The following is a 20,971-nucleotide window of genomic DNA, read 5'->3' as shown; positions in this document are numbered from 1 at the left end:
ACAGTGGAGCAGGGCTTGTCCGACGGCTGCAGCCTCAGGGCCACGGCCAGAGGAAGCCTGTCAGAAGGCGGACGCCTGAGGCCCAAGGCTGCAGGCTGATGGTCAGAGGGCTGCGTGTTTTGACGGCTAGCCGGCGGGACTGTGGGAGGCACATACTCACGAATTTCCCCTGGCTCTAGAGGGTTCGGTCCGCAGGGATCATGCTCTGTGCATGATAAGCGTCCATCCAGTTTGGAGATAAAGAGCATGCCCTCCCGGTGCTGCTTGCAGAAGGAGCTGGGACACATCTCACAGAAGGAAGCTGCTTCTTTGCCACACACATCACACTGATGCCAAGGGCACTCCCACTTCCCTGCAGCACAAACAGGAGAAAAGGCACCTTAGGAGGAAATGTAACAAAGCTACCCAGTTGGAAAGCTACAGCCCAGGGCGGGGGAGACCTGCTTGTAACGGCTCTCACTAAAACAGTGCCAGAAATTTCCCTTCTCTGCTCCTGCACCAGTTGCCTTGGAACCATTACACCAAGCACAGAAGGAAACCCAGACGCCCCCTAGCACAGGACTAATGCAAGGAAAGTCCTGCTTTCGAGCTAACCCCCTACTGAAAGGTTTCAGATGTTTCCAGTTTCAACTAGGGCTGAGTGAATTTGAGGACAACTTCCTCCCTTCACACTGATGTGAGAGAAGACACTGGAAGACAAGGAACTGAGGGCTTGTCTACACTACCGCGTGGGGTCAATCTAAGATACGCAACTTCAGCTACGTGAATAGCGTAGCTGAAGTTGACGTACTTACCGCGGTGTCTTCACTGCAGTAAGTCGACAGCTGATGCTCTCCCGTTGACTCCGCTTGCGCTCCCCGTTCTGGTGGAGCACCGGAGTTGACAGGAGAGCGCTCGGCACGATTTATCGTGTCTAGACTAGATCGATCACTGGATCGATCGCTGCCCACTGATCCAGCGGGTAATGTAGACAAGCCCTGAGTTTCTCTTGTCTCCCCCTGTGGGCATAGGACAATAGTTCTTTACAGAAGCAGTTTGGAGTTTCGCTCACTGCTAGTATCAGAACCATCCTGGAGAAAAACAATCACCCCCAACGTGCAGCAGAGTCAATTGCAGGCCTCTCTGTGGATTCAGCCTGTAGCACTCCCCAGCTGGGCACACACTGCACTGATTGTCACTGGCTACCGAAAGCCTCTAGTTTACAGATTCATAGAATCTGAGCCCAGAAGGGACCATTAGATCATCTGGTCTGACCTCCTGTGTACCACACACCATTACATTTTACACTGTTACCCCTGTATGGAATCCAGTCACTTGTGTCTGGCTAAAGCATCTTCCAGAAAGGCACCAGCCTGGCTCTGAAGACATCAAGAGATGGAATATCCACCACGTGCCCTGGGAGTTTGTCCCACTGGTTAATCACCCTCTCAGTCAAAAAATGGGGCCTAATTTCTCATTTGAATTTGGCTGGTTTCAGCCACCCACCATTAGTTCTTGTTATGCTGTTTTCCCATTAGATTACAGAGCCATGTAGTACCCAATATTTTAGCTGTGAAGGTACTTATACTCCATAATCAAGTCATCTCTCAATCTTCTTTTTAATAGTCTAAACAATTGAGCTCTTTATGATGAGAGAGTTAAGGTAACTTCTCCAGCTCTCAAATCATATTTGCGGCTCTTTTCTGACCCTTTTCAATTTTTTAACATCCTTTTAAAAACATGGACACAGTATTCCAGTATCTTCTCAGCGAGGCCATATACAGAGGTAAAATCAGCTGCTGACTCCTATGCACTACTGCCGTTTAGGCATCCCAGGATTGCATGCGTTGGTTTTTCCCAGCATTGCCCTGGGAGCTCATGCTGAGTTGCTTGTTCACGAGGAGTGCCTAAAACCTTTTCAGAATCACAGGTGCCCCACTCGGTAGCGATGGCCTGCATTCCTTGTCCCTAGATGTATAAGGTTGTATTTGGCTGTATAAAAACCCATTTTGATTGAATGGGCCTGCTTACCAAGCAATCCAGATCCTTCTGTCTGACTCCCTGCCCTCATCACTATTTACCATTCTGCCAGTCTGTGTGTCACCTGCAAATTTTATCAGAAGTGATTTTATATTTACTTCCAGACCGCGGATAAAAATGTTGAATAGCGTTGGGCCTAGTACCAGGCCCGACAGCCCACTAAAACACCTGCATTCAGTGACGAGTCTCCATTTATGGTTACTTTGAACTCTGTCCGTTAGCCAGTTATTAAGGCATTTAATCTGTGCTGTGTTGCTATTGTAAAGTACCCATTTTCAAAAGCAGAACATCATGTGGTCCAGTAATAGGGTGGCTTGCCCTTGGGATGGAGAGCCTGGGGCTACGCCAACCTGAGAACAGGACAAACCCCACCTGTGAGGGCCCAGGGGATTTCCTGTCTACAAAAAGCTGACAGGGCCCAGCTGGGGAAAGAGCTGGAGGGAAGAGCCTGCAAGGAGCAAGGTGGTCTCTGTGGGGCCCCGAGTCAGAAGGCCAGTCAGTGCTAGAAAGGAAGCTCAAAGTGGGAAGACAAGCTCCCCAGGCTAGGAGGCCTGGGACTGACCTGATCAAAACCGGGAAGAGGCTGAGAGCCCCAGAGGGGAAGTAAAGAGGCAAGGTAGGAAATGGCCGAGGGAAAACTGCAACATGGGAAAAGGACAGTACAGGGCCCTGGGCCAGAGCCCTGAGTCAAGGGTGGGACTAGGTTCCCTTACCAGCCCCAGCAAAGGGGGCTGCAGGCCGAACCTCGAAGACAGGTTGAAGAACAGAGCCATAGAGGGCAGGAGAATCGTTTTTTGCATTCAGACATTTTTGGGACTCCTTAGTTTGGACAAGTGTGACACCAGGAGTGGGCTTAAGACGGTGACCCAGTGGGAGGGCTGAGGTACTACTCCAGAGTTGGTGACCACTGGCAGGGTGCACGAGCCCCACGGGAGAGCTGCAATGCTGTATCTGGTCCTGAGGGGGCGCCTGGGGTGAGTGGACTTGCTTACAGGTACTAAGTCAAACGCCTCACAAAAGTGTAAGTATTTTAAATTTACGTAGTTACCTTTATCAACCAAACTTGTAATCTCATCAAAGAATGAAATCAGGTTTGTTTGATAAGACCTATTTTCATAAAACCACATTGACTTGCATTAATTATATTCCTGTCCTTTAATTCTTTATCAATTAAAACCTATATCAGTTTTTGTTTTATTTCGCTAGACAATAAATAGCTGCATCATCCCGTTTGCCCTTTTTGAATATGGGCACAACACTAGTACTCTTCCAGTTTTCTGCAATTTCCCCAGTATGCCAAGATTTATTAAAAATGAACATCAGCAGACCAGAGATATCCTCAGCCAACACTTTTAGGACTCTTGGGTGCTGAATTAAAAATGTTTATCTCTAGCAGTTGTTGTCTAACACTCTCCTCAGTCACTAATGGATTGGAAAATACTTCATCATCCTCATGTGATAGGAGTACAACATCCTGCATCTTTCCAAATACAGAACAGAAATATTTATTAAATACTTCTTCCTCTTCTGCATCAGTATGAACAATTTTACCATCTGCATCAAGTAATGGGCCAATACCACTGCTAGGATTTATTTTGTTCCTGATATATTTAAAAAAATCTCCTCACTGACCTTAGCCCTGCCAGCAATGGATTTTTCCCTGCTGTCTTTATCTTCCCTTATCAATTTTCTAAACTTCAGAATAATAATATATAAATTAGAAGTTATATTTCCCCCTTTTTTCATATTTGTTATATATTGATTTTTTATTTCTAATTTGCCACTGAACCAGGATGGGCTTTTAACCAAACTCCTCTTTCTTGATTGTGGAGTTGTGGCTTTTGGGCCATCTAATAACTCCCACTTTTCATTCACATTTTAATGCCTAAATGTGTTTCTGCTTCCCCAGCTCCCAATTTTGCTCATAATTTTTCTCTGCTTTGGGAAATGAGCCCTTTTGAAGCACCCAGTGTATATATTACTGGTTGGGACTGTTCTCTGTTAGCTCACATTGAATGTCAACAGTTCATGATCACTGGTCCCTAGGTAACCACCAACTTCCAGTCCAGTGATCAACTCAACTTTATTCATTACACTGAGGTCCAATATAGAATTGCCTCATGGTGGGTGTGATACCTCGTGTTGGAAAATTACGATCTATAATTTTTAGAAGCTCCAATTGTGTGTTCCTGCTGGTGAGCAGAGAATGTGCTTTCCCCAAGCCAGGCCTAGCAGTGCAGGTCTATACAGCTCCCTTCCCATGAGCAGAGCCCAGAGGAGTTGCCCAGGCATTACTGACCTGCTGGCCGTTTGGTCAGGTTGAGGCAGTCTGCGTGGTACACTTTGGGGCAGCCTGTCTTCTTACACGAAACTACCTGCCCTCCGTCTCCACAGCTGAAGCACTCATCCTCTCGCTCTTTCATGACCTCTGCCTGTGACCTGCGCTTCACCTGCTGCCGTCTTTTGAACTTCTTGGACTTCTCCTCTGTAAGGTTAGGGGGATTCTGCAAGTAAGATCATACAAATTAACACTGGTCTCTGCCCCCTCTCCTTTCTCTCTGCCCCCCCTGCCAGATTTAAGCAAGTGGCACAGGCCATGCTGAAGTATCCTGCTACAGGAGAGCTGCCCATCTAGCACACAACTGTCGTCTCCAAAACAAGGCAACTGGGGATACTCTGCATGTTCAAACAGAGGAAAAACTGGAATGAAACCCAAAGCAGAGTAACAATTCCATCTATACACAGCAGGGCCAAGCCACTTGAATTCCTGGGTTTCACGCCAGACTAACCTTCCTCCCTAGGCGTGGACCCAATCTCGTCTTTTTTTTTTTTTTTTTTTTTTGTAAACAAGAATCAAAAACGGATACGTTGGTGATTGAATGACAAACTCCAGGCAGTGAGATTAAACAAATGGAGAGATGTAAGTGTTTTTTACACATTAAAGAATTAAAAGTAGATTTGCTTTCATCTTACCCTGAAAAGTATCAAAGCCATGGACAGTGATTCTTGGATGTTAGCTTCCTATTATGGAGTGCATGGACTGAACAACAGAGCACATTTTAATACCTCTCATGATACATGCCATGCGTTATGCTGAAGTGAACGTGATGTGAATGGTACTTTCAACCCCATCTAGGGCAGTGAAAAGCATCCCATTCTGGGAAATAACTGCTTTGCAGAGGATACATAATTAGAAAAACAACATTGCCACTGAAACCTGAGACATACTGGCATCCGACACAGCTGTTTCTAAATGTTTCATGAAACCCACGTTAACTGTCTGTTGCTGCTACTGTATCTGGAAACGGTCTAGAAGCTTTGCACTGAGCGGGTTGGTAAAAATGTGCACTACATTGTATTTCGCAATGGTTGCTGATCAGAATTTAACAGAACTCAGACTGACGTATTTCATTATTTGGCTATTTACTGACATGACGAGTCTCTCCCCTTTTCTGGTGTGACAGCTGGGCTATTACAGCAGTTGTAACTGCTCTAGGTACAGTTGCAACGGTTCCCACTCTTACAACAAAGCCTTTCCTTTTTCAGCTAACATTTTCCATACTTGGATTTTGCCAAAAGGTGATTGTTTCTGGACAGCTTGACATACCCCTGGGAAGTTGGTGAGTAATGAGAGGATTTATTGACACACATTGTTCCCTACTACAAGAAACCTGACCACCATCGAGGGAATAACTAAAAGACCAGCTGAATTTGAAACTTCAAACTTTAATGTAAATAACCCTCTCGGCCAGATTTTGTCCTGCCCCTGAGCATGGGCATCTGAGGGGGGGAAAAGCAGGAGGTGAATGCCATGCAGGGAGTGACTGCACGGAACACAGGGTATTTGAATAGCAAGGGCAGTTGTGAAAGCAGGTGATCACTCTAAGCAAGACCCTGCAATACTCTCTTGCTGTGAAATATACTCCTTGCTAAAGAATTATTCTGCACATTCCGAGGCCTGGTCTACACCTAAAAGTTAGATCTAGCTACATTTCTCATGGCTGTGAAAAATTTTGCACCCTGTGCAACATGTAGTTCGGTCGTCCTAGCCCCCACTGTCAACGTGGCTAGATCGATGTCAGAATTCTCTGTTGCTTAGACACTTCCTACATCAGTGGAAAGGGGAGAGGTGGATTAACTCCGTCCATGGACAAACCCTTTCTATTGATGTAGGAAGCATCTATGCTACAGAGGCACAGCTGCGGCACTGTAGCCTCTGCAGGGTAGATGTGGCCTGAGCTCTGAATTTTTTTTTTTTTTTAAGTTTCCAGCCTTTATGGTTTTAAAGAGCCTTTAAAACAAACAGAAAGGTATGGAATGGCTGCCGTGTGAGGAGAGATTAATAAGACTGGGACTTTTCAGCTTGGAAAAGAGACGACTAAGGGGGGATATGATAGAGGTCTATAAAATCATGACTGATGTGGAGAAAGTGAATAAGGAAGTGTTATTTACTTCTCATAACACAAGAACTAGGGGTCACCAAATGAAATTAATAGTCAGCAAGTTTAAAACAAACAAAAGGAAGTATTTCTTCACACAACGTAGTCAGTCTGTGGAACTCTTTGCCAAGACTATAACAGGGTTCAAAAAAGAACTAGATAAGTTCATGGAGGATAGGTGCATCAATGGCTATTAGCCAGGCTGGGCAGGGATGGTGTCCCTAGCCTCTGTTTGCCAGCAGCTGGGAATGGGCGACAGGGGATGGATACCTTGATGATTCCCTGTTCTGTTCATTCCCTCTGGAGCACCTGGCATGGGCCACTGTCATAAGAGAGGATACTGGGCTAGATGGACCATTGGTCTGACCCAGTATGGCCGTTCTTATGTTCTGTGCTGTCTTCCTGAGTCTGCAGATAGCCTGAAACAATCCCTCTGAGGGAGTGAACTACCTCAGTTATCAGACTGAGATGTTAATTCTGGATCCCAACAATGGCAAGTTAAGTGTAAACACCATTAGCTATTTCACTGCTGATTGTTTTATCAGAAACATCCATAATGTGCTTATCATAAACCCCCCAGGCCCAAAGCATCAGCTGCTCCCATCCAACTGCCAAAACCTCCAGCTTCCCCTGATTTCTAGGATGCAGCACAAATAGGAGGCGTGCCAGGCACTGAAAATGTGGCGACAGCACACAATAAACTGAACTTAGTATCGGAATAAGTAACTGAGGGGCTCACTGAGACAACTGTGCGATTCAGCTCACCCGGAATTAGTGGAAAAGCTGTGGTTTTCATTGCAATGAGGCTGCTGAAGAATTTCCTATCTGCTACACCACAAGGCCACAAAACCTGGGATCTCGCTACAGAGTTTAGGTCCAGCTTGCTGTGGCGAACACAGGGCCTGGCCTGTGAACTTGTGAGGCTTTGGTGGTGCAGCGTCTAACTCAACTCTCAACGAGGCAGTTTCTTGGTTGCAGCACGTACCCACTAACTCCACAGCACCGAGCTTACAAGCTGCTTTGGGGAAGCATGTGGAACTACTCAACCGCTGCGGCTCAGACGCTGCTGGCGAAGACTGCGAGCCAGGCCAACTGGTTCTGCATGTTTTCATTAAGAAGTCCCCATCCCAAGCAAACAGTAACATTCAAAGTTAAAAAATTAATTCCTGTTAGTGCCACATTAAGGTTACGAAATCAAGTGCTCAAAAATCAGGACGCTCTAAAAGCTAACGTTTCTCCTCCAATGTTAGCTCATCCCTGGTGCATGTATAGAGTGTTTCTGTTCCTATTTTACTAGTAAACTTTCATGTATTATTGCTAAACCCGTGGAGAAAGATACTTATGACTTCTCTTAGTGCAGACAAGGCCTCTGTGTGGGTCCTCTGCTCTGGAATTTGGTTCCTACACTGATTTAACAAAGTCTAAGATTCTGTGCTACGGTAACTTAAAGTGATGTACTTGCATGTTTGCCCATCTCAACCCCAGCAGGATTTTCACAACCACTTTGAAAATACAGTGGCATTTATCATGGCATTTCTGTATCCCTGCAGCAAGCAGGCCACTCCAATTCAAAGAGCGCCCTTGGAATAAAAAGAAGCCAGAGAAGGGCTGTCCTACCTTTGGCCGTACTCCTAGGAACCCGCTGCAATTCGGAGCACCACATTTGCAAACTGTCTTTCCATTCCCCAAACATTCCAGGTTGTAGTTGAAAGTCAGCTCAGTCCCTGGTAATAAAAGAAATCAGTAGGCAACATCTGGACTGTGACAAACCACACGGCAAAAAGTTCTGCTTCTCCTGCTGAACTGAAGAAACACCAGAACCTACTCACGGCTGGCAGAAATATGGAGGGGCACCAGCTTCTTCCCCCTCCCATAGGGTAGATCTGCACGGATTGGCGACTAGATGCGGACCCCATCACCTGCCATATTCCAGGTTTTGACATTGCATTTGTTTGCTTGCCAGTGGCAACCCAGGAATCATATTGCTGTGCCCTGGGCAATTATAACTGTGCCACTCTGCTCAGGAGCACAGACGCTCACTGAGAAGGGGGGAGGTGGAAAGACAGGGAGCAAGGGGAGCTGCTACGGCTCGATGGGGGCTGCGGGACCTGGAGCCGGGCTGTGACAGGGCATCCCGACAGTTCCTGCCATTCCTAGGGCAGTACCTCAGTATCTGGCTCCCTCTGCACTGACATCCCCCTGCCCAGGTGCCCCTGCACCGTCCCCCAGCCTATCCCAGCCAGTAGGGGGGCTTACACTGTGTCCCCGCTGCATTGTCCCTGCACACCAGCGCTGGCAGGCCCAGCTGCAATAGCCAGCCGGGAAAGGAGAGCAGTTCCTACCTGCTCTCCAGCGGCCAAACCGATGCTGTGTGCCACTGGAGCTGCTCTGGCCCCTCCTCCAGGTCCCTCGCACCTCTGCCCCCCACCACGCATGCGCATGGAGATGGAAACACACCCGGGCCCCGCTCTTGCCGCCACAAGATATTGGGGGGTGGAAAACACGGGGCAGGTGATGGAAACATATATCAGCCCCCCCAATATTTCCATTGCGGGGGCCCTTCGCTAATCCCCCAGTTCTGCCGCTCCTGCCACGCTTGTGTGTTCCACCCTTTGCGTACTGAGGCTTTGCTCCAGACCCTCGCTAGAGACCCTTCCCTTTCCTGCCAGAGGCTCCCCACCATCGATAACTCTGGGTCAGCAACAGAACAAGGTCCCTTACCAGCTTTGATATTGACAAGAGCAAAGAGCCCAACCCGCGTATCGCCATTCACGGACCATTTCTGAGTCTCACAGTTGGGCTGGCAGCAATGGTTCATAAATCGAGCGTAATTGCCCTTCGGTCCGGCATCGATGATTCGATCCTAAAATCACAAGGAAAAGCAACTTTTCTAATGCAACGTCTCCTGCTCGAGCCACCCCACAAAGGTCCTGCCTTGCCCCCAAAGCGTGTTACAAAATACTCTCAGTGCTGGCTTTAAGTGCCTGGGTATGTGTTTTACAACGCCCTACAGGCAATACCTTTTACCGTGTGCACTTCTGACACCTGGCAGAAGCCAAACAAGCTTCTGCACTCTGTTTTCCTTTGCTGAGGCTTGCAGGCAAAGTGTAAAATGCAGAGAACTGCCCTTCCCCGACCCCCCGAGCATCTCTTCCTCCAATGGAGATGGAGGCCTCCTAATGAAAGAGGCTGCTGTCTGGCACATCCAGCTTTTCCTTCCTCAGAAGAGTAAAACCCAGGGCTCGTATCGGGCCAGCATGCTGTGGCAGGGCATACCAGCACCACTCCTATGCTGCTCTCTTGTGCTCCATAATCATCTTCTTATTTATTATTTGTATCACTGAAGCACCGAGGAGCCCTAGGTGTGGACCTGAACCCCATTGTGTTAGGCGCTGTACAAAGAAAGAGTCACAAGATGGTCGGTCCTGCCCCAATCTACGTATAAGACAAGAAACAACAAATGAATAGACAGCTGGGGGCGTACAAGTAAACAATCAGACAATAATGGTCAACATGACAGGCGGCGGTCTCTGCGCACCGCTAGTCTAACTCTTGCCAACCTTTTTACAGCTGTCACAGCAAAGGAGATTTTCGAGACTGTATCTGCAGGTGGATAATGAGGTAGCTCCTCCCAAGCATGTGGGGCAGCACAGAGGAAAGCACAAGGGAGCTTGCTGGAACATTTAACACGTGGGCAGCGCAGGTCATGGGCCAATCAGAGGTGAGCACTGGCGGCTTGATAGCGAATATGAGATGATTGGAAGGTCAGGACAGGCCATGAAGGGCCTTGAAAGCAAAGACAAGCAGCTTGTGTTTGATGCCCTAGAGCAGGGGGAGCCAGTGGAGGGTGCAAAGGGAGGTGTGACATGGTCAAGGCCTGTTCTGAATGGATGCGAGCAGGGCAAGGTCGCATTTGTCAAAGCCAAAGAGAAGGAGGCTGCAGTAATAGAGAAGACGAGAGCTTGGGATGAGCATTTTAGCTGCACGGATGGCTGGGAAAGGCCGTCTCTTAGAGGCACTACGCAGAAAGAAACAGCAAGATTTAGACACAGCCTCAATGTGAGGCCCTAGCAAGAGCGCCAAGCCGAAGATGACACCAGGTTATGGGCCGGAGTGACAGGCAGGATAGGACAGTGTGGTCCACAGTGATAGTTTTCATTTGCCTTCCACGATGCCTGCTGGCGGAGCACTGATCAGGTTGTAACAATCACACTAATGAACACGGCATGTCTGTGGTGCAATTACCTCTGCCCACCTTCAGGTTTGGGACTGTGCTTTGGTGCAACAATGTTGGTGAAAAGACCTGAGATGCCACTGAAAGAAAGGAGGCTTCAGGTTCCATCCTGTCAGATCCATGCTGCTATGGGCCAGGTCAACCATCAACACCTAACTGGGGAGCTTGACCCTGTGCTTCTTGAGACTCTGACGCCTTTCAGGCTTCTGGGTCAGCTATGTGCAACTATTGGAAAAGTCGAAGCCCAGGAGGGCTTCTGAGGCGCCCACTCTGGGACCGGATTGCTCATGGAGGCAGGTGCGAGCGCGTCTCAGTCAGGGCCTTGAGACCCCACGCATGAGGCGTGCCTGTGCGCACAGACACTGCACGGCTGCAGTGGATAAGCACTTTAAAGCTCCTGCGATACTTCTGCTGTCTCTGAAAGGCGACAGAGAAGGACAGAGACGCAGGTGAGACAGCAAGAGTGCAGAGATGCCTCTGCGTGGTGCTCGGGTGCTTGGAATTCAAGTCATGAGGAGCCTCAGAAACTCAATGATGCACCGAATAGTGGAACAAGGGCCGAGCGTGCTACTGAGCACTTTTCTGACACCTGGGATCAAGGGAGGCCTGGAGCCAGTGGAATCCCGTGCTCCCAAACAGTGCCCTAAGGGTCTGTCTACACTGCAATGTAAGCCCAGGGTTAGCAGAACTCGAGTTAGCAGAATCTGGGTTTGTTAACCTAGGGCTTGAACTCATTTGTAACCCCAGGTTAGGAATTGTTGAAACCCGAGTCCCAACCTGGGGCTCCAGCGTCTACACTGCACTATGTGGGCCCGAGTACAAGCACCAGGCTTCCTACCACCCTCCCAAAATGTGGCCACTCTAGCCCTTTGCTCTTGGTGCAGTGTGGGAAAACTTGACTGTCCAGAAGCAGTTGGACACGTCTATAGTTGCTCCAAAGACACCCGGAGAATTCGCCTCTGCTGGGGTGGGTATCGCCACAAGCGAACAGGGCACAAGGCCAGGACCTGAAGCTGGAGAGTAGACAAAGGGCGTGATGGGGAGGGGAGCAGTGCTGTGAGGTCTGTGAGTTGACAATCAGCAGGTTACCGTCCCAGCAGGTTCCTTCTCGGACCATAGCCAGAAAGGAACTGTGCTCTGGTGAACAGAAGGCAGCCTCAGGGTGGCCTGAGACGCTTTAGGCTGGATCCACCATGGACCCAGGAACAGAGCCATTAAGAGCAGAAATCATATTTAGAGAAATCCTATTGCCTGTCTGCCTATATGGCCCCTGTGACCATCACATCTGAGCACCGGGGAATCACGGAATGGTAGGATTGGAAGGGACCTCGAGAGGTCAGCTAATCCCGTCCCCTGCACTGAGGCAGAACTAAGTATTATCTCGACCAGCACTTCTCAAACTGGGGTCTGCGAGGGTACTCCAGGGGGTCCGTGGACCCCGCTGATCAACTCCTTCCCCTCCGCTTCTCCCTCCCAGCGCCTCCTGCACATGGGGAACAGCTGTTCAGCAGGTGCAGCAGGCACTGGAAGGGAGAGGGAGGAGCAGGGACAGAGCGCTTGGGGGAGGGGGCGGGAAAGGGAGGGAAGAGGAGGGGCAGGGCTGGGGCCTTGGGGGAAGGTGCCTGGGGCTGAGCAGGGGACTTGGGGGTTAGCAAAAAAATTTAAATAAAAATGGGGGTCCTCAAGTTGCTAAAGTTTGATAGCCACTGATCTAGCCCATCCCTGACAGGTGTTTGTCCAACCTGCTCTTAAAAATCTCCAGTGATGGAGATTCCACAGCCTCCCTGGGCAATTTGTTCCAGTGCTTAACCACCCTGACAGGAACCTTTTCCTAATGTCCAACCTAAACTGCCCTTGCTACAATTTAAGCCCACTGCTGCTTGTCCTGTCCTCAGAGATTAAGGAGAACAATTTATCACGCTCCTCCCTATAATAATTTTTTACGTACTTGAAGACTTATGTCCCCTCTCAGTCTTCTCTTCTCCTGACTAAACAAACCAAAATTCTTCAGTCTTTCCTCATAGGGCATGTTTTCTAGACCTTTCATCATTTTTGTTGCTCTTCTTTGGACTTTCTCCACATCTTTGCTGAAGTATGGTGCCCAGAACTGGACACAACATTCCAGCTGAGTCCTCATCAGTGCGGAGTAGAGTGAAAGAATTAATTCTTGTGTCTTGCTTTCAACACTCCTGCTAATACACCCCAGAATGATGTTTGCTTTTATTTTTTTTGCAACAGTATTATACGGTTTACTCATATTTAGCTTCTGATCCACTATAACCCCAGATCCCTTTCTGCAATACTCCTTCCTAGGCAGTCATTTCCCACTTTGTATTTATGCAATTAATTATTCCTTCCTAAGTGGAGTACTTTGCATTTGTCCTTATTGAATTTCATCCTATTTATTTCAGACTTCAGAAAGGGGTACAGTACTCTGGAAAGATTAAGAGCCACTGGTCTAAGATACTGGCAAGAGAGAGGCCCATCCTGTACCTTGTCCAAAGTCAGCATATAGAAGTTGGTAATATCATGCTCCTGTGCGTAGCGGATTCGTGCCCGACACTCCTCCTCATCAATCAGCTCTCCCACGTATTCATTAACAAACTCACCCTGCAAAAGAGAAAGTAGCGGGCAGTTGCTCAGGACTTGCTGCTGACGGAAGCAGAACTCTTTGGGGGAGGAAGGCACTTCTGGGCTAACAAAGCTTGCTATCCATTTCCTCTCTGGATACTTTCATTTCATTAAAGACTAGACCCCAGGTACTTTGCAGCACATTTCACCTAGATTCTGCAGCAACTTCATAAATTTCAAACAAATTTATTCAGTAGGACTATTAATAATATAGTCACCCATTACCCCCTGTTCTATTTGAAAATAAAACATGTAGGGACAGCATAAAGAAAAGTGAATTTGGGTTTAGTGTGTTACAGAATTCCGTACTGACACCTGCTCCATAACTGAATTACAGTTGTCGGTAGAACTGATACACAGCCTGGGTCCTGGAACACAATCAGCAACAAGCTTTGCAACATTGCAGAGCACAGGGCACCTGGTTTGAACACTGCTGGCATTTATCTCATGCAGTAAAACCTGTTCAAGAGGCCACCAAACACAGTGAGTACAATGCTGCGCCACCTTTACCAAAAGACACCCCCATTTCAGCATCTGAGTTTTGATGGTTCCTTGTGTGGTGGTTACAGACAGGTTACATGGAAGGTTTTCAGGGATTACCACCTACACTGCATCACGGGCAGCCCACAGAGGCCAGGTCAGGAGCCGAGTTTGGCCTTCCTCTCTCTGGAGATGCCAACCCCACCTTTGCTAGTCTGTTCTGCTAACAGCCCTTACACATACGTCTCCGTCCTCTATTCAGCTTAATAGTTCTCTGCTTTCCTTTGTTGTTTAACACAACCCTCTTTACTATGGAGAAAACCCCTCTGGCCAGCAGCAGATCTAGACTTCTGGATTTTAGAAAGATAGGGGTTTGGGCAGTAGGGGGATTCCCCCACATCCAGATATGCTAGCTTCAGCCATCACTACAGCTCTCCCAAAGACATTGCCCTTTTTCTGAGGGCTTCCCCAACAGACACTAATTATGACGTGGGTTTCTAAGTAAGATCCCCATGTGAAGAATGCCTGGAGGTTCCAGAATGGAAGCTCAGTGCTACCTGTCTGGGAAATCTCAACCCAGTCTAAGGCCTGCTATCTTAGTGCCCATCACTTTAGTGCAGGGGTTCTCAAACTGGGGGTCGCAACCCCTCAGGGGGTCACGAAGTTATTACATGGGGGGGGGGGTTCACGAGCTGTCAGCCTCCACCCCAAACCCCGCTTTGCCTCCAGCATTTATAATGGTGTTAAATATATTTAAAAGTGTTTTTAATTTATAAGGGGGGGGGGGTCACACTAGGAGGCTTGCTGTGTGAAAGTGGTCACCAGTAAAAAAGTTTGAGAGCCACTGCTTTAGTGTCTGAGGGCCATATAAGCAGATGGACCAAACCATCTTCTAGGCTATCACGGGGAGTATTAGATCCCAAGGCACTTCCCCAGCTAAGCTAGAACATCCCTGCCACCTGGATGAAAGCAGGTCAGGAAACTAAAGTCATTCATGTCTCTTCTATATGGGCTCCTTTGGTCAGACAATAAGAAAGTTATGGAAACCATAGGAAGAGGTCTATTAAGGCTATCACGGGGAGTATTAGATCAGTGTTACCACAGAGTAAAATGAAGACACATAATGGGTACCTTTTTAATGTCCCTTTTGGCTTGCAAGCCCCAGCCTCGTGCCAGCGTGCGGAAGATTTCTACCTCTGGGTACTGCCTCTTGGAGAAGCACTGGTTCTGACAGCGCTCCCCAGCCGGACAGACCAGGGGATGGCACTCATACAGCAGCATGCGATTGATGCACTCCGAGTCCAGGCCACAGGGGTTTTCATCGCTGTGTTTGCAGTTGCACCGTGGTATCTCAGACAGGTCTGCTGTGAAGATTTGCACCTTGCCCACTGGTCTGTTTACCTTGGAATGTGCACACACAAGGTTAGCTAGCTAGGAACAATCGACGCTGCATTTAACCCCACCCTCTGAGCATACAGGCCACAGTGCATATCAGTTCTAGCAAAGGACTGAAGGCCACACAGGTCTAAGCATATACGCAACTTGTAGGCATCCCTCTAATTCCATTCACCCCCTAGCCTCTGGCTGCACTCAAGAGGTGCAGCTTTACCACTGCCAGTCTGTGGCACGACCCACGCATCATCCGTGTGAAATAACATGTTCTCCACTCCCTAGAGACAGGCCTTAACGTAGCTTCTCTTTGTGGCCTCTTGGTTTTGAAGAAGTTGCCTCCCAACAGTTCTGTGCCATCCACCACCCCAGACTGCACACCTGTGACAGGTTGCAGGGACTCTGCCTGAGCACTGGCAAACAAGCAGTTAACTCCCTACCCAAGTGTGACCAGACAAGGCTGGGGTCTGAAGGCCCATTCTGAAACTCAGAGTTAAGCCAGGAAGCTCTTTAAAAACATCTCTGTGAAGAGGTAGAGGGCAGCACCAGATGGAGAAGAGATTGGCTTGTTTGGTAGCACAAGCGGGGCCTTTGACTTGGTTAAAGACAAGAACTCTGAAAGGCGGGCAATAAAGAGATGCTCTCTTGTGAAAAGCCCTTTGCGGTTCTTTGTACCAACTTGCAATCCCTTCTGAATCCACTCCTCTGCAATGAACACCAGTAGGTTACTCACTGGTAACTAGAGCTGTCCTCCGAAGCCCTCAAGACCCACCTCTATCGCAGTGGTTCTCAAACAGTGGGTTGGGACACAACTGCACAAAACTGTGTTTTCCTTCGCCACTGGCTAAACCCACGTGGGGGAGAGACATTTCCGGGACTGTATATGACTGGCCTTTAGCTAAGTAAAGATGCCCCGAGATGTCTCAGTAAATCAGAGCACCTCTGTCACTGATGTCCAGCAGTGACAACAGCTGCTGCATGAATTCAGGTAGCAGAGAGGACAGATGAAGTGATTCAATATACTGCTGGAAGCTGAAAACCTTCCTGTCAATCCTCCCTGGGGGTAGCTAATCAGCCTTCAGAGGCATGCTCCACAGTGCAGGACTCTGCAAGCAGCAAAGGCATGTCTGTGTGTCTGTAAATATCCTGCACCAACAGCTCCGTGCAATGACCCAGGCCTCCCTCTAGCCCCACCAGCTGGTGATGATGTGAGGTCCTCACCTTGATATGTTTGTAGGGAGGAGGCTTCTTATCATTCTTTCTGTCTTCCTGCAGCTGCCTCAGTTCTTTCTGTGCCTTCAGCTCTTCAAACCTCACAGCCGCTTCCTGCAGAGCTGAAAGAAAATAGACGCTGTGTTACAAGAAGCCCCTTGCGCTAGTGTTGAAGTCAGGTAGCCTGAATATTCTCCATGGCCACGTTTGTGCTCAGTTGTTTGTATGCATGTTTCCGAATGGGCAGGCCGCACTCCAGTGGCTTGCTACCTTGCCCCAAAGAGAGATGTTCCCCAGGTGGAGTAACAGCACCCCATCGGAGGGGTCACTGAAGAGAGCGACCAGGAACCGAGTCGGAAGCATTAGCAGCCCCACTGAGGGCGGTGTGGGGCGAGGGCGGTATTAGCTCTGCCCCCTGAGATGCTAGCCTTCCATCACTACTTATATCAGACGGTCCCCTCCAGCACAACACACTGCTGCATCCAACACCCACAAGCAGGAATCAGGAAGAGGTAGTTTGGAAAAGGCCAGACTGAAGGGGCACAGAGTAGCTGTAAGGTGGGTGCCTGGGGACTGTTAGTGGCGTACCTTGTCCTTGAGGAGTTGTGTTAGGTGTATGGTGTATTCTGCTTTACAACAATGTTGTGTGTATATGAATTATTCTCACATTACAGATGGTGAACCTGAGGTGCAGTGGCTCAGCCAAGGTCACAGAGTTTGTGGCAGAACGGGAATAAATTGGAATTCAGGAGCTGGGTGTCGCTTGTTACCCTGGCATAAGCTCAGACCTCTGACTATTCTGGGTGGGATCACTTATGGGTATGAGGCACAAATCAGAGGTACTCTGCAAGCCTTGCTTCAACCTTGACTATGGGAGGACCATCGTTTTTCCACACCATGGATGCCCTTCGTGGGACCATAGAGGAACTGGCCCAAAACAATCTGAGAGCAGACAGCTAGTGCCGCCCTAGAGCACGAGGAAATGTGTTACCTTTCTTATAAATGCCATCCACTCCCTTGCCCATCTTGTCCTTGCTGCTCACATCGCCTTCCATGTAGGGAAACACCCGAGCCTGGTGCGTCCAGAGGTAATCGTTGGACCCAAAAAACAGCACAGGAAACTCGCCAATGTCATGTTTCATCTTTTGGATATTTACAGGAATAGTTCTAGGATGGCAAATCTCAGCTGGCCACCACCTGTCGCAGGGGATAGGGACAGGAAAAGCAGGTCAAAGCTTTGACACCACTGCCCCTAAAAGCTGCCAACAGCGATTTCCCATTCTCTAGGGGCACTGAGAAGGAGAAAAGGAACTTTCCTGGGGCTTCCAGTACTTCACACAAAGCAGCAGTGTTGGGCAGAAGCTTGGCTTGGGGAAGAGGAAAAGAACGGGGAGGAATGGTGCGTTCTACTATCAGGTGCCTACATGGATTTAAAAACAGACCCAGCTGCATAAACATGAGTAGAAACCAGCACTCTCCAGATCTCCCCAGCATAGTCAGTGCTGCACAAGGAAGGGCTTTAACATGGACATCAGCTACATTTATTTTTACCCACCTGTAGCGCCCAACTTTTACCCAGACCACCTCCTTGTAATGTGGTTTCTTGCCAGCTTTGCAGTCGTTACAGTACCAGCTTCCCTCAGGCATCTCGATGTTCAGACACTCGCGGTGAAAAGCAGCTGGGCATGACTCACAGCACAAAAGGCTGCCCCCTGCATCCAGGAACGATACAGCAGTGAGAGCCACATCACAAAAACACTGGCCCCTATGCTCCCAGACAGAATCAAACCGCCGGGAAGAGGGACCAAGCTCTTACACAAAGCTCGTTCCATCTGCCCAGCCACCCGATCTCTCTTCAGCTCTACCATGCAGAGGGCCAGGCCAATGCTTAGGCACCACTGAAGTCCCTCAAAACAGGATTACAGTAGCCTACAGGCTTTGTGCTCTATACCCGTCACCTCGCTCAGGCCTGGAGCAATGGCCACACGCAGCTGAGGCCGTCTCTCAGCTCCTGGGGTTCCTGCAGGGAGGTGTTTGCAGGAAGATGAGGTGCAACCACATCTGAAAACAGACTCAGGCTCTTCTGCGGAGCTGTTCCAGGGGCAAAGTCCTTCCATCAAGAATATTCTCTCATTTCCTGCCCTGAGCAACTTCCCCCAGCCTGGATACAGAGACCTGGGAGCACAGCTGTCCAGTGAGTGGAACGGCGGTCTCTAACACAAACAAACCCTAATCCAATGAGGCCTGGTGGCAACAAGACAAGTACCCTGACCTGGCATTGGACGAGAATGGGGGCCTCAAACTGGCCTGTCCTCAGTAGTTTTATCCTGCTAAGTAGCTGGTTCCTGCATTCTGTCTCTACCCTTGGCACCCCAGTGCAGGCCCCGCCCCCAGCGCAGGCCCCACCCCGCAGTGCTCACAGTGCACTAGGCAGAGAACAGAAGGTCTCACCTTCTGAGCAGACAAAGCACCAGCTGACATTGACGTGCTCATGGTTTCGGCAGCCCCTCCGTGGAGAGAAGTGATTGGGGCAGATGATGCTGTTGGAGGCGAGGATCACTGTCCCCGCAGCCAGACAGAAATCGTTGGCGTGGTATGCCACTGGACACCGAACACAACGCATCAAGCGACCTTGCGGTGGAAAAGGTTGGACACAGGTAAACACTTGAGGGAAAGTGACAATTATAATTTGCTCCTAGAACTTAGTTTTGTCAATATTCAGGCTTACAACAAACAAAGGGTGAAATGAGTCACTTGGCGAAGGGACACCTTGCCTCTACTTACACCAGCTTCTCAATAACCCCTTCCCTGTGTTTAAACTAAGAACGGCCTGCCCCAAATGGTGGGTGCTGCGCCCCGTGCAGAGGGGCTGGAGAGCAAGTCCGTACTGCACACAGCCTGTAGCACAGGCTCGCGGCATTGAACATGGCACCGGCTCACAGCTGGCTCCCCCCGGCTGTCAGGTGGGCATCAGCTCACAGTTGTGAGCCCCCCCCACCCGCCTTCACGCTGGCAGCCCGAGCCCAGATGGGCTGAGTTTCACAGCAGGGAGCCTCCCAGCAGCGAAACGGACATTCTCGCAGAGACGGCGTTATGATATCGGTGTAGTGGGCCACTTGCTGCAGCAGAAGCAGCACTGTGGTGCAGACACGGACATAATTACGTTGACGTAAGCTGCCTCACGTCGACCTAACTCTGTAGGGTAGACCAAGCCTCAGTTTTGGCCCAGCTTGGCCAGAGAAGCAGCTGAGACAAACCCGAATGGCACTGCCATCCTGGGCGCCAGGTTGCCACATCCAGAGCAGGGAGCTGGCCCCAGCCTGAGCATCCACACTGCACTATAAACCTGTGGCTACAATTGCTGGACCCAGGTCTCTCAGCCATGCTAGTGTGTCCGTACTGAACTACACAGACCTTCTGACTCAGGGCTGTGTCCACACTGCAAATTGACAACGAGTGCACCTGAGTTTCAGAGGAACTTGAGCTCTGACCCACTCCCTAGCAGGGTCCTAGGACCCAGGTCCTGAGTCAGACTGACGGATGTGTATGTGTGGATGGAGCAGGGTCTTCGATTCCAACCTGAGTCAGAGCCCAGGCTCAGTGTGCAGGGTAGACATACCCCTAGAGAGCAGCAAGTTCACCGTCTGGCACCTTCCCCTGCTGACCAGATTTACACAGCTCACAGAAAACGTCCCACGATGAAAGATTAAAGAACAGGCACTGGGCGGGAGACACCGAGCACCTCCAACTGCTCCCGAATTAAAGATGCTTTGGACGCAGGAAAGGGGCACCTGCCTTTTTCTCCTGACTAGCCCCAGTAACTGCAGGCACAGAAGGGTTTCTTTACCTTTAGACGCAGAAAGGTTCGCTGGGTTAGCGGCATGACAAGTCATACAGATGTGCAGTGAGCATCGAAAGCCCTTGTTCTGCATGACTGTGGGTGGGTACTTCTGCACACACTCTTCGTGGTAGTACTTCCCACACAAGGGGAGCAAGCACCGCCTCACGTCCTCCCCGCTGCTCTTGCACACAAAGCAGGTGTGGACGCCTGGAGGAGAGAACACCGGTCACATGGCGAAAGGGAAGGAGAACTCTCAAAGAAAAAGTTACCACCTCCGGCCAGACTGGCTGGCTCCTTAGGAGCCCCCCGGCCTGGACTGCACAGCTACCCAACCCTCTCCATGCTCTCTGGCCCTGGCCATTTGTCTCATGCCTTCCGCCAATGGCACACTTGAAAGCAGCCCCACGCGAGCCCCCAGCAAGCGGCCTGCCCTCCCACCTGGCGCCGTACCTGTTGAACACTCATTGCAGATGAACTTGCCCTTCGGCATTTCTGAGAGCCCGAGGCACCGCAGGTGGAAAGCACCACAGCACTGCGCTTCACACAGCAACAACTCCCCCGGCTTCTCACAGATCTGTGTGGGGAGGGAACACAGCGTTACTTCTGGGACAAACCCCTGGCTAGATACACACAAGGCATGCAGCTGGCTGAGACTACCACGAGAAAACCCTGCAGAAATCCCTTCACGCCAGCTCAGAGTGCCACCGCTACACTTCTTCCTGAGTC

The 20,971-nt window shown here is 49.7% G+C and overlaps 1 protein-coding gene across 1 annotated transcript in view; it reads right to left on the bottom strand.

Annotated features, from left to right (window-relative positions):
• The window catches only part of NSD1 (nuclear receptor binding SET domain protein 1), a 110,669-nt gene that overhangs the window by 5,976 nt on the left and 83,722 nt on the right, over nucleotides 1-20,971 (bottom strand). The window contains exons 11-22 of the mRNA XM_029913399.1: nucleotides 20,696-20,819; nucleotides 20,252-20,452; nucleotides 18,856-19,035; nucleotides 17,960-18,116; nucleotides 17,396-17,601; nucleotides 16,414-16,526; nucleotides 14,935-15,204; nucleotides 13,186-13,302; nucleotides 9,180-9,321; nucleotides 8,076-8,182; nucleotides 4,319-4,523; nucleotides 13-352 (exon numbers count right to left, since the gene is read on the bottom strand). Coding sequence (XP_029769259.1) covers nucleotides 13-352; nucleotides 4,319-4,523; nucleotides 8,076-8,182; nucleotides 9,180-9,321; nucleotides 13,186-13,302; nucleotides 14,935-15,204; nucleotides 16,414-16,526; nucleotides 17,396-17,601; nucleotides 17,960-18,116; nucleotides 18,856-19,035; nucleotides 20,252-20,452; nucleotides 20,696-20,819 — 2,162 coding nt within the window. The remainder of the gene's footprint in view (nucleotides 1-12; nucleotides 353-4,318; nucleotides 4,524-8,075; nucleotides 8,183-9,179; nucleotides 9,322-13,185; nucleotides 13,303-14,934; nucleotides 15,205-16,413; nucleotides 16,527-17,395; nucleotides 17,602-17,959; nucleotides 18,117-18,855; nucleotides 19,036-20,251; nucleotides 20,453-20,695; nucleotides 20,820-20,971) is intronic.

This window comes from Terrapene carolina, unplaced genomic scaffold (genome assembly GCF_002925995.2).
Source record: "Terrapene carolina triunguis isolate 2854851 unplaced genomic scaffold, T_m_triunguis-2.0 Scaffold629, whole genome shotgun sequence".
Lineage (NCBI taxonomy): Eukaryota > Metazoa > Chordata > Testudines > Emydidae > Terrapene > Terrapene triunguis.
The sequence above is the reverse complement of the archived record's forward strand: the minus strand, read 5'-3'. Positions and strand labels throughout refer to the sequence as shown.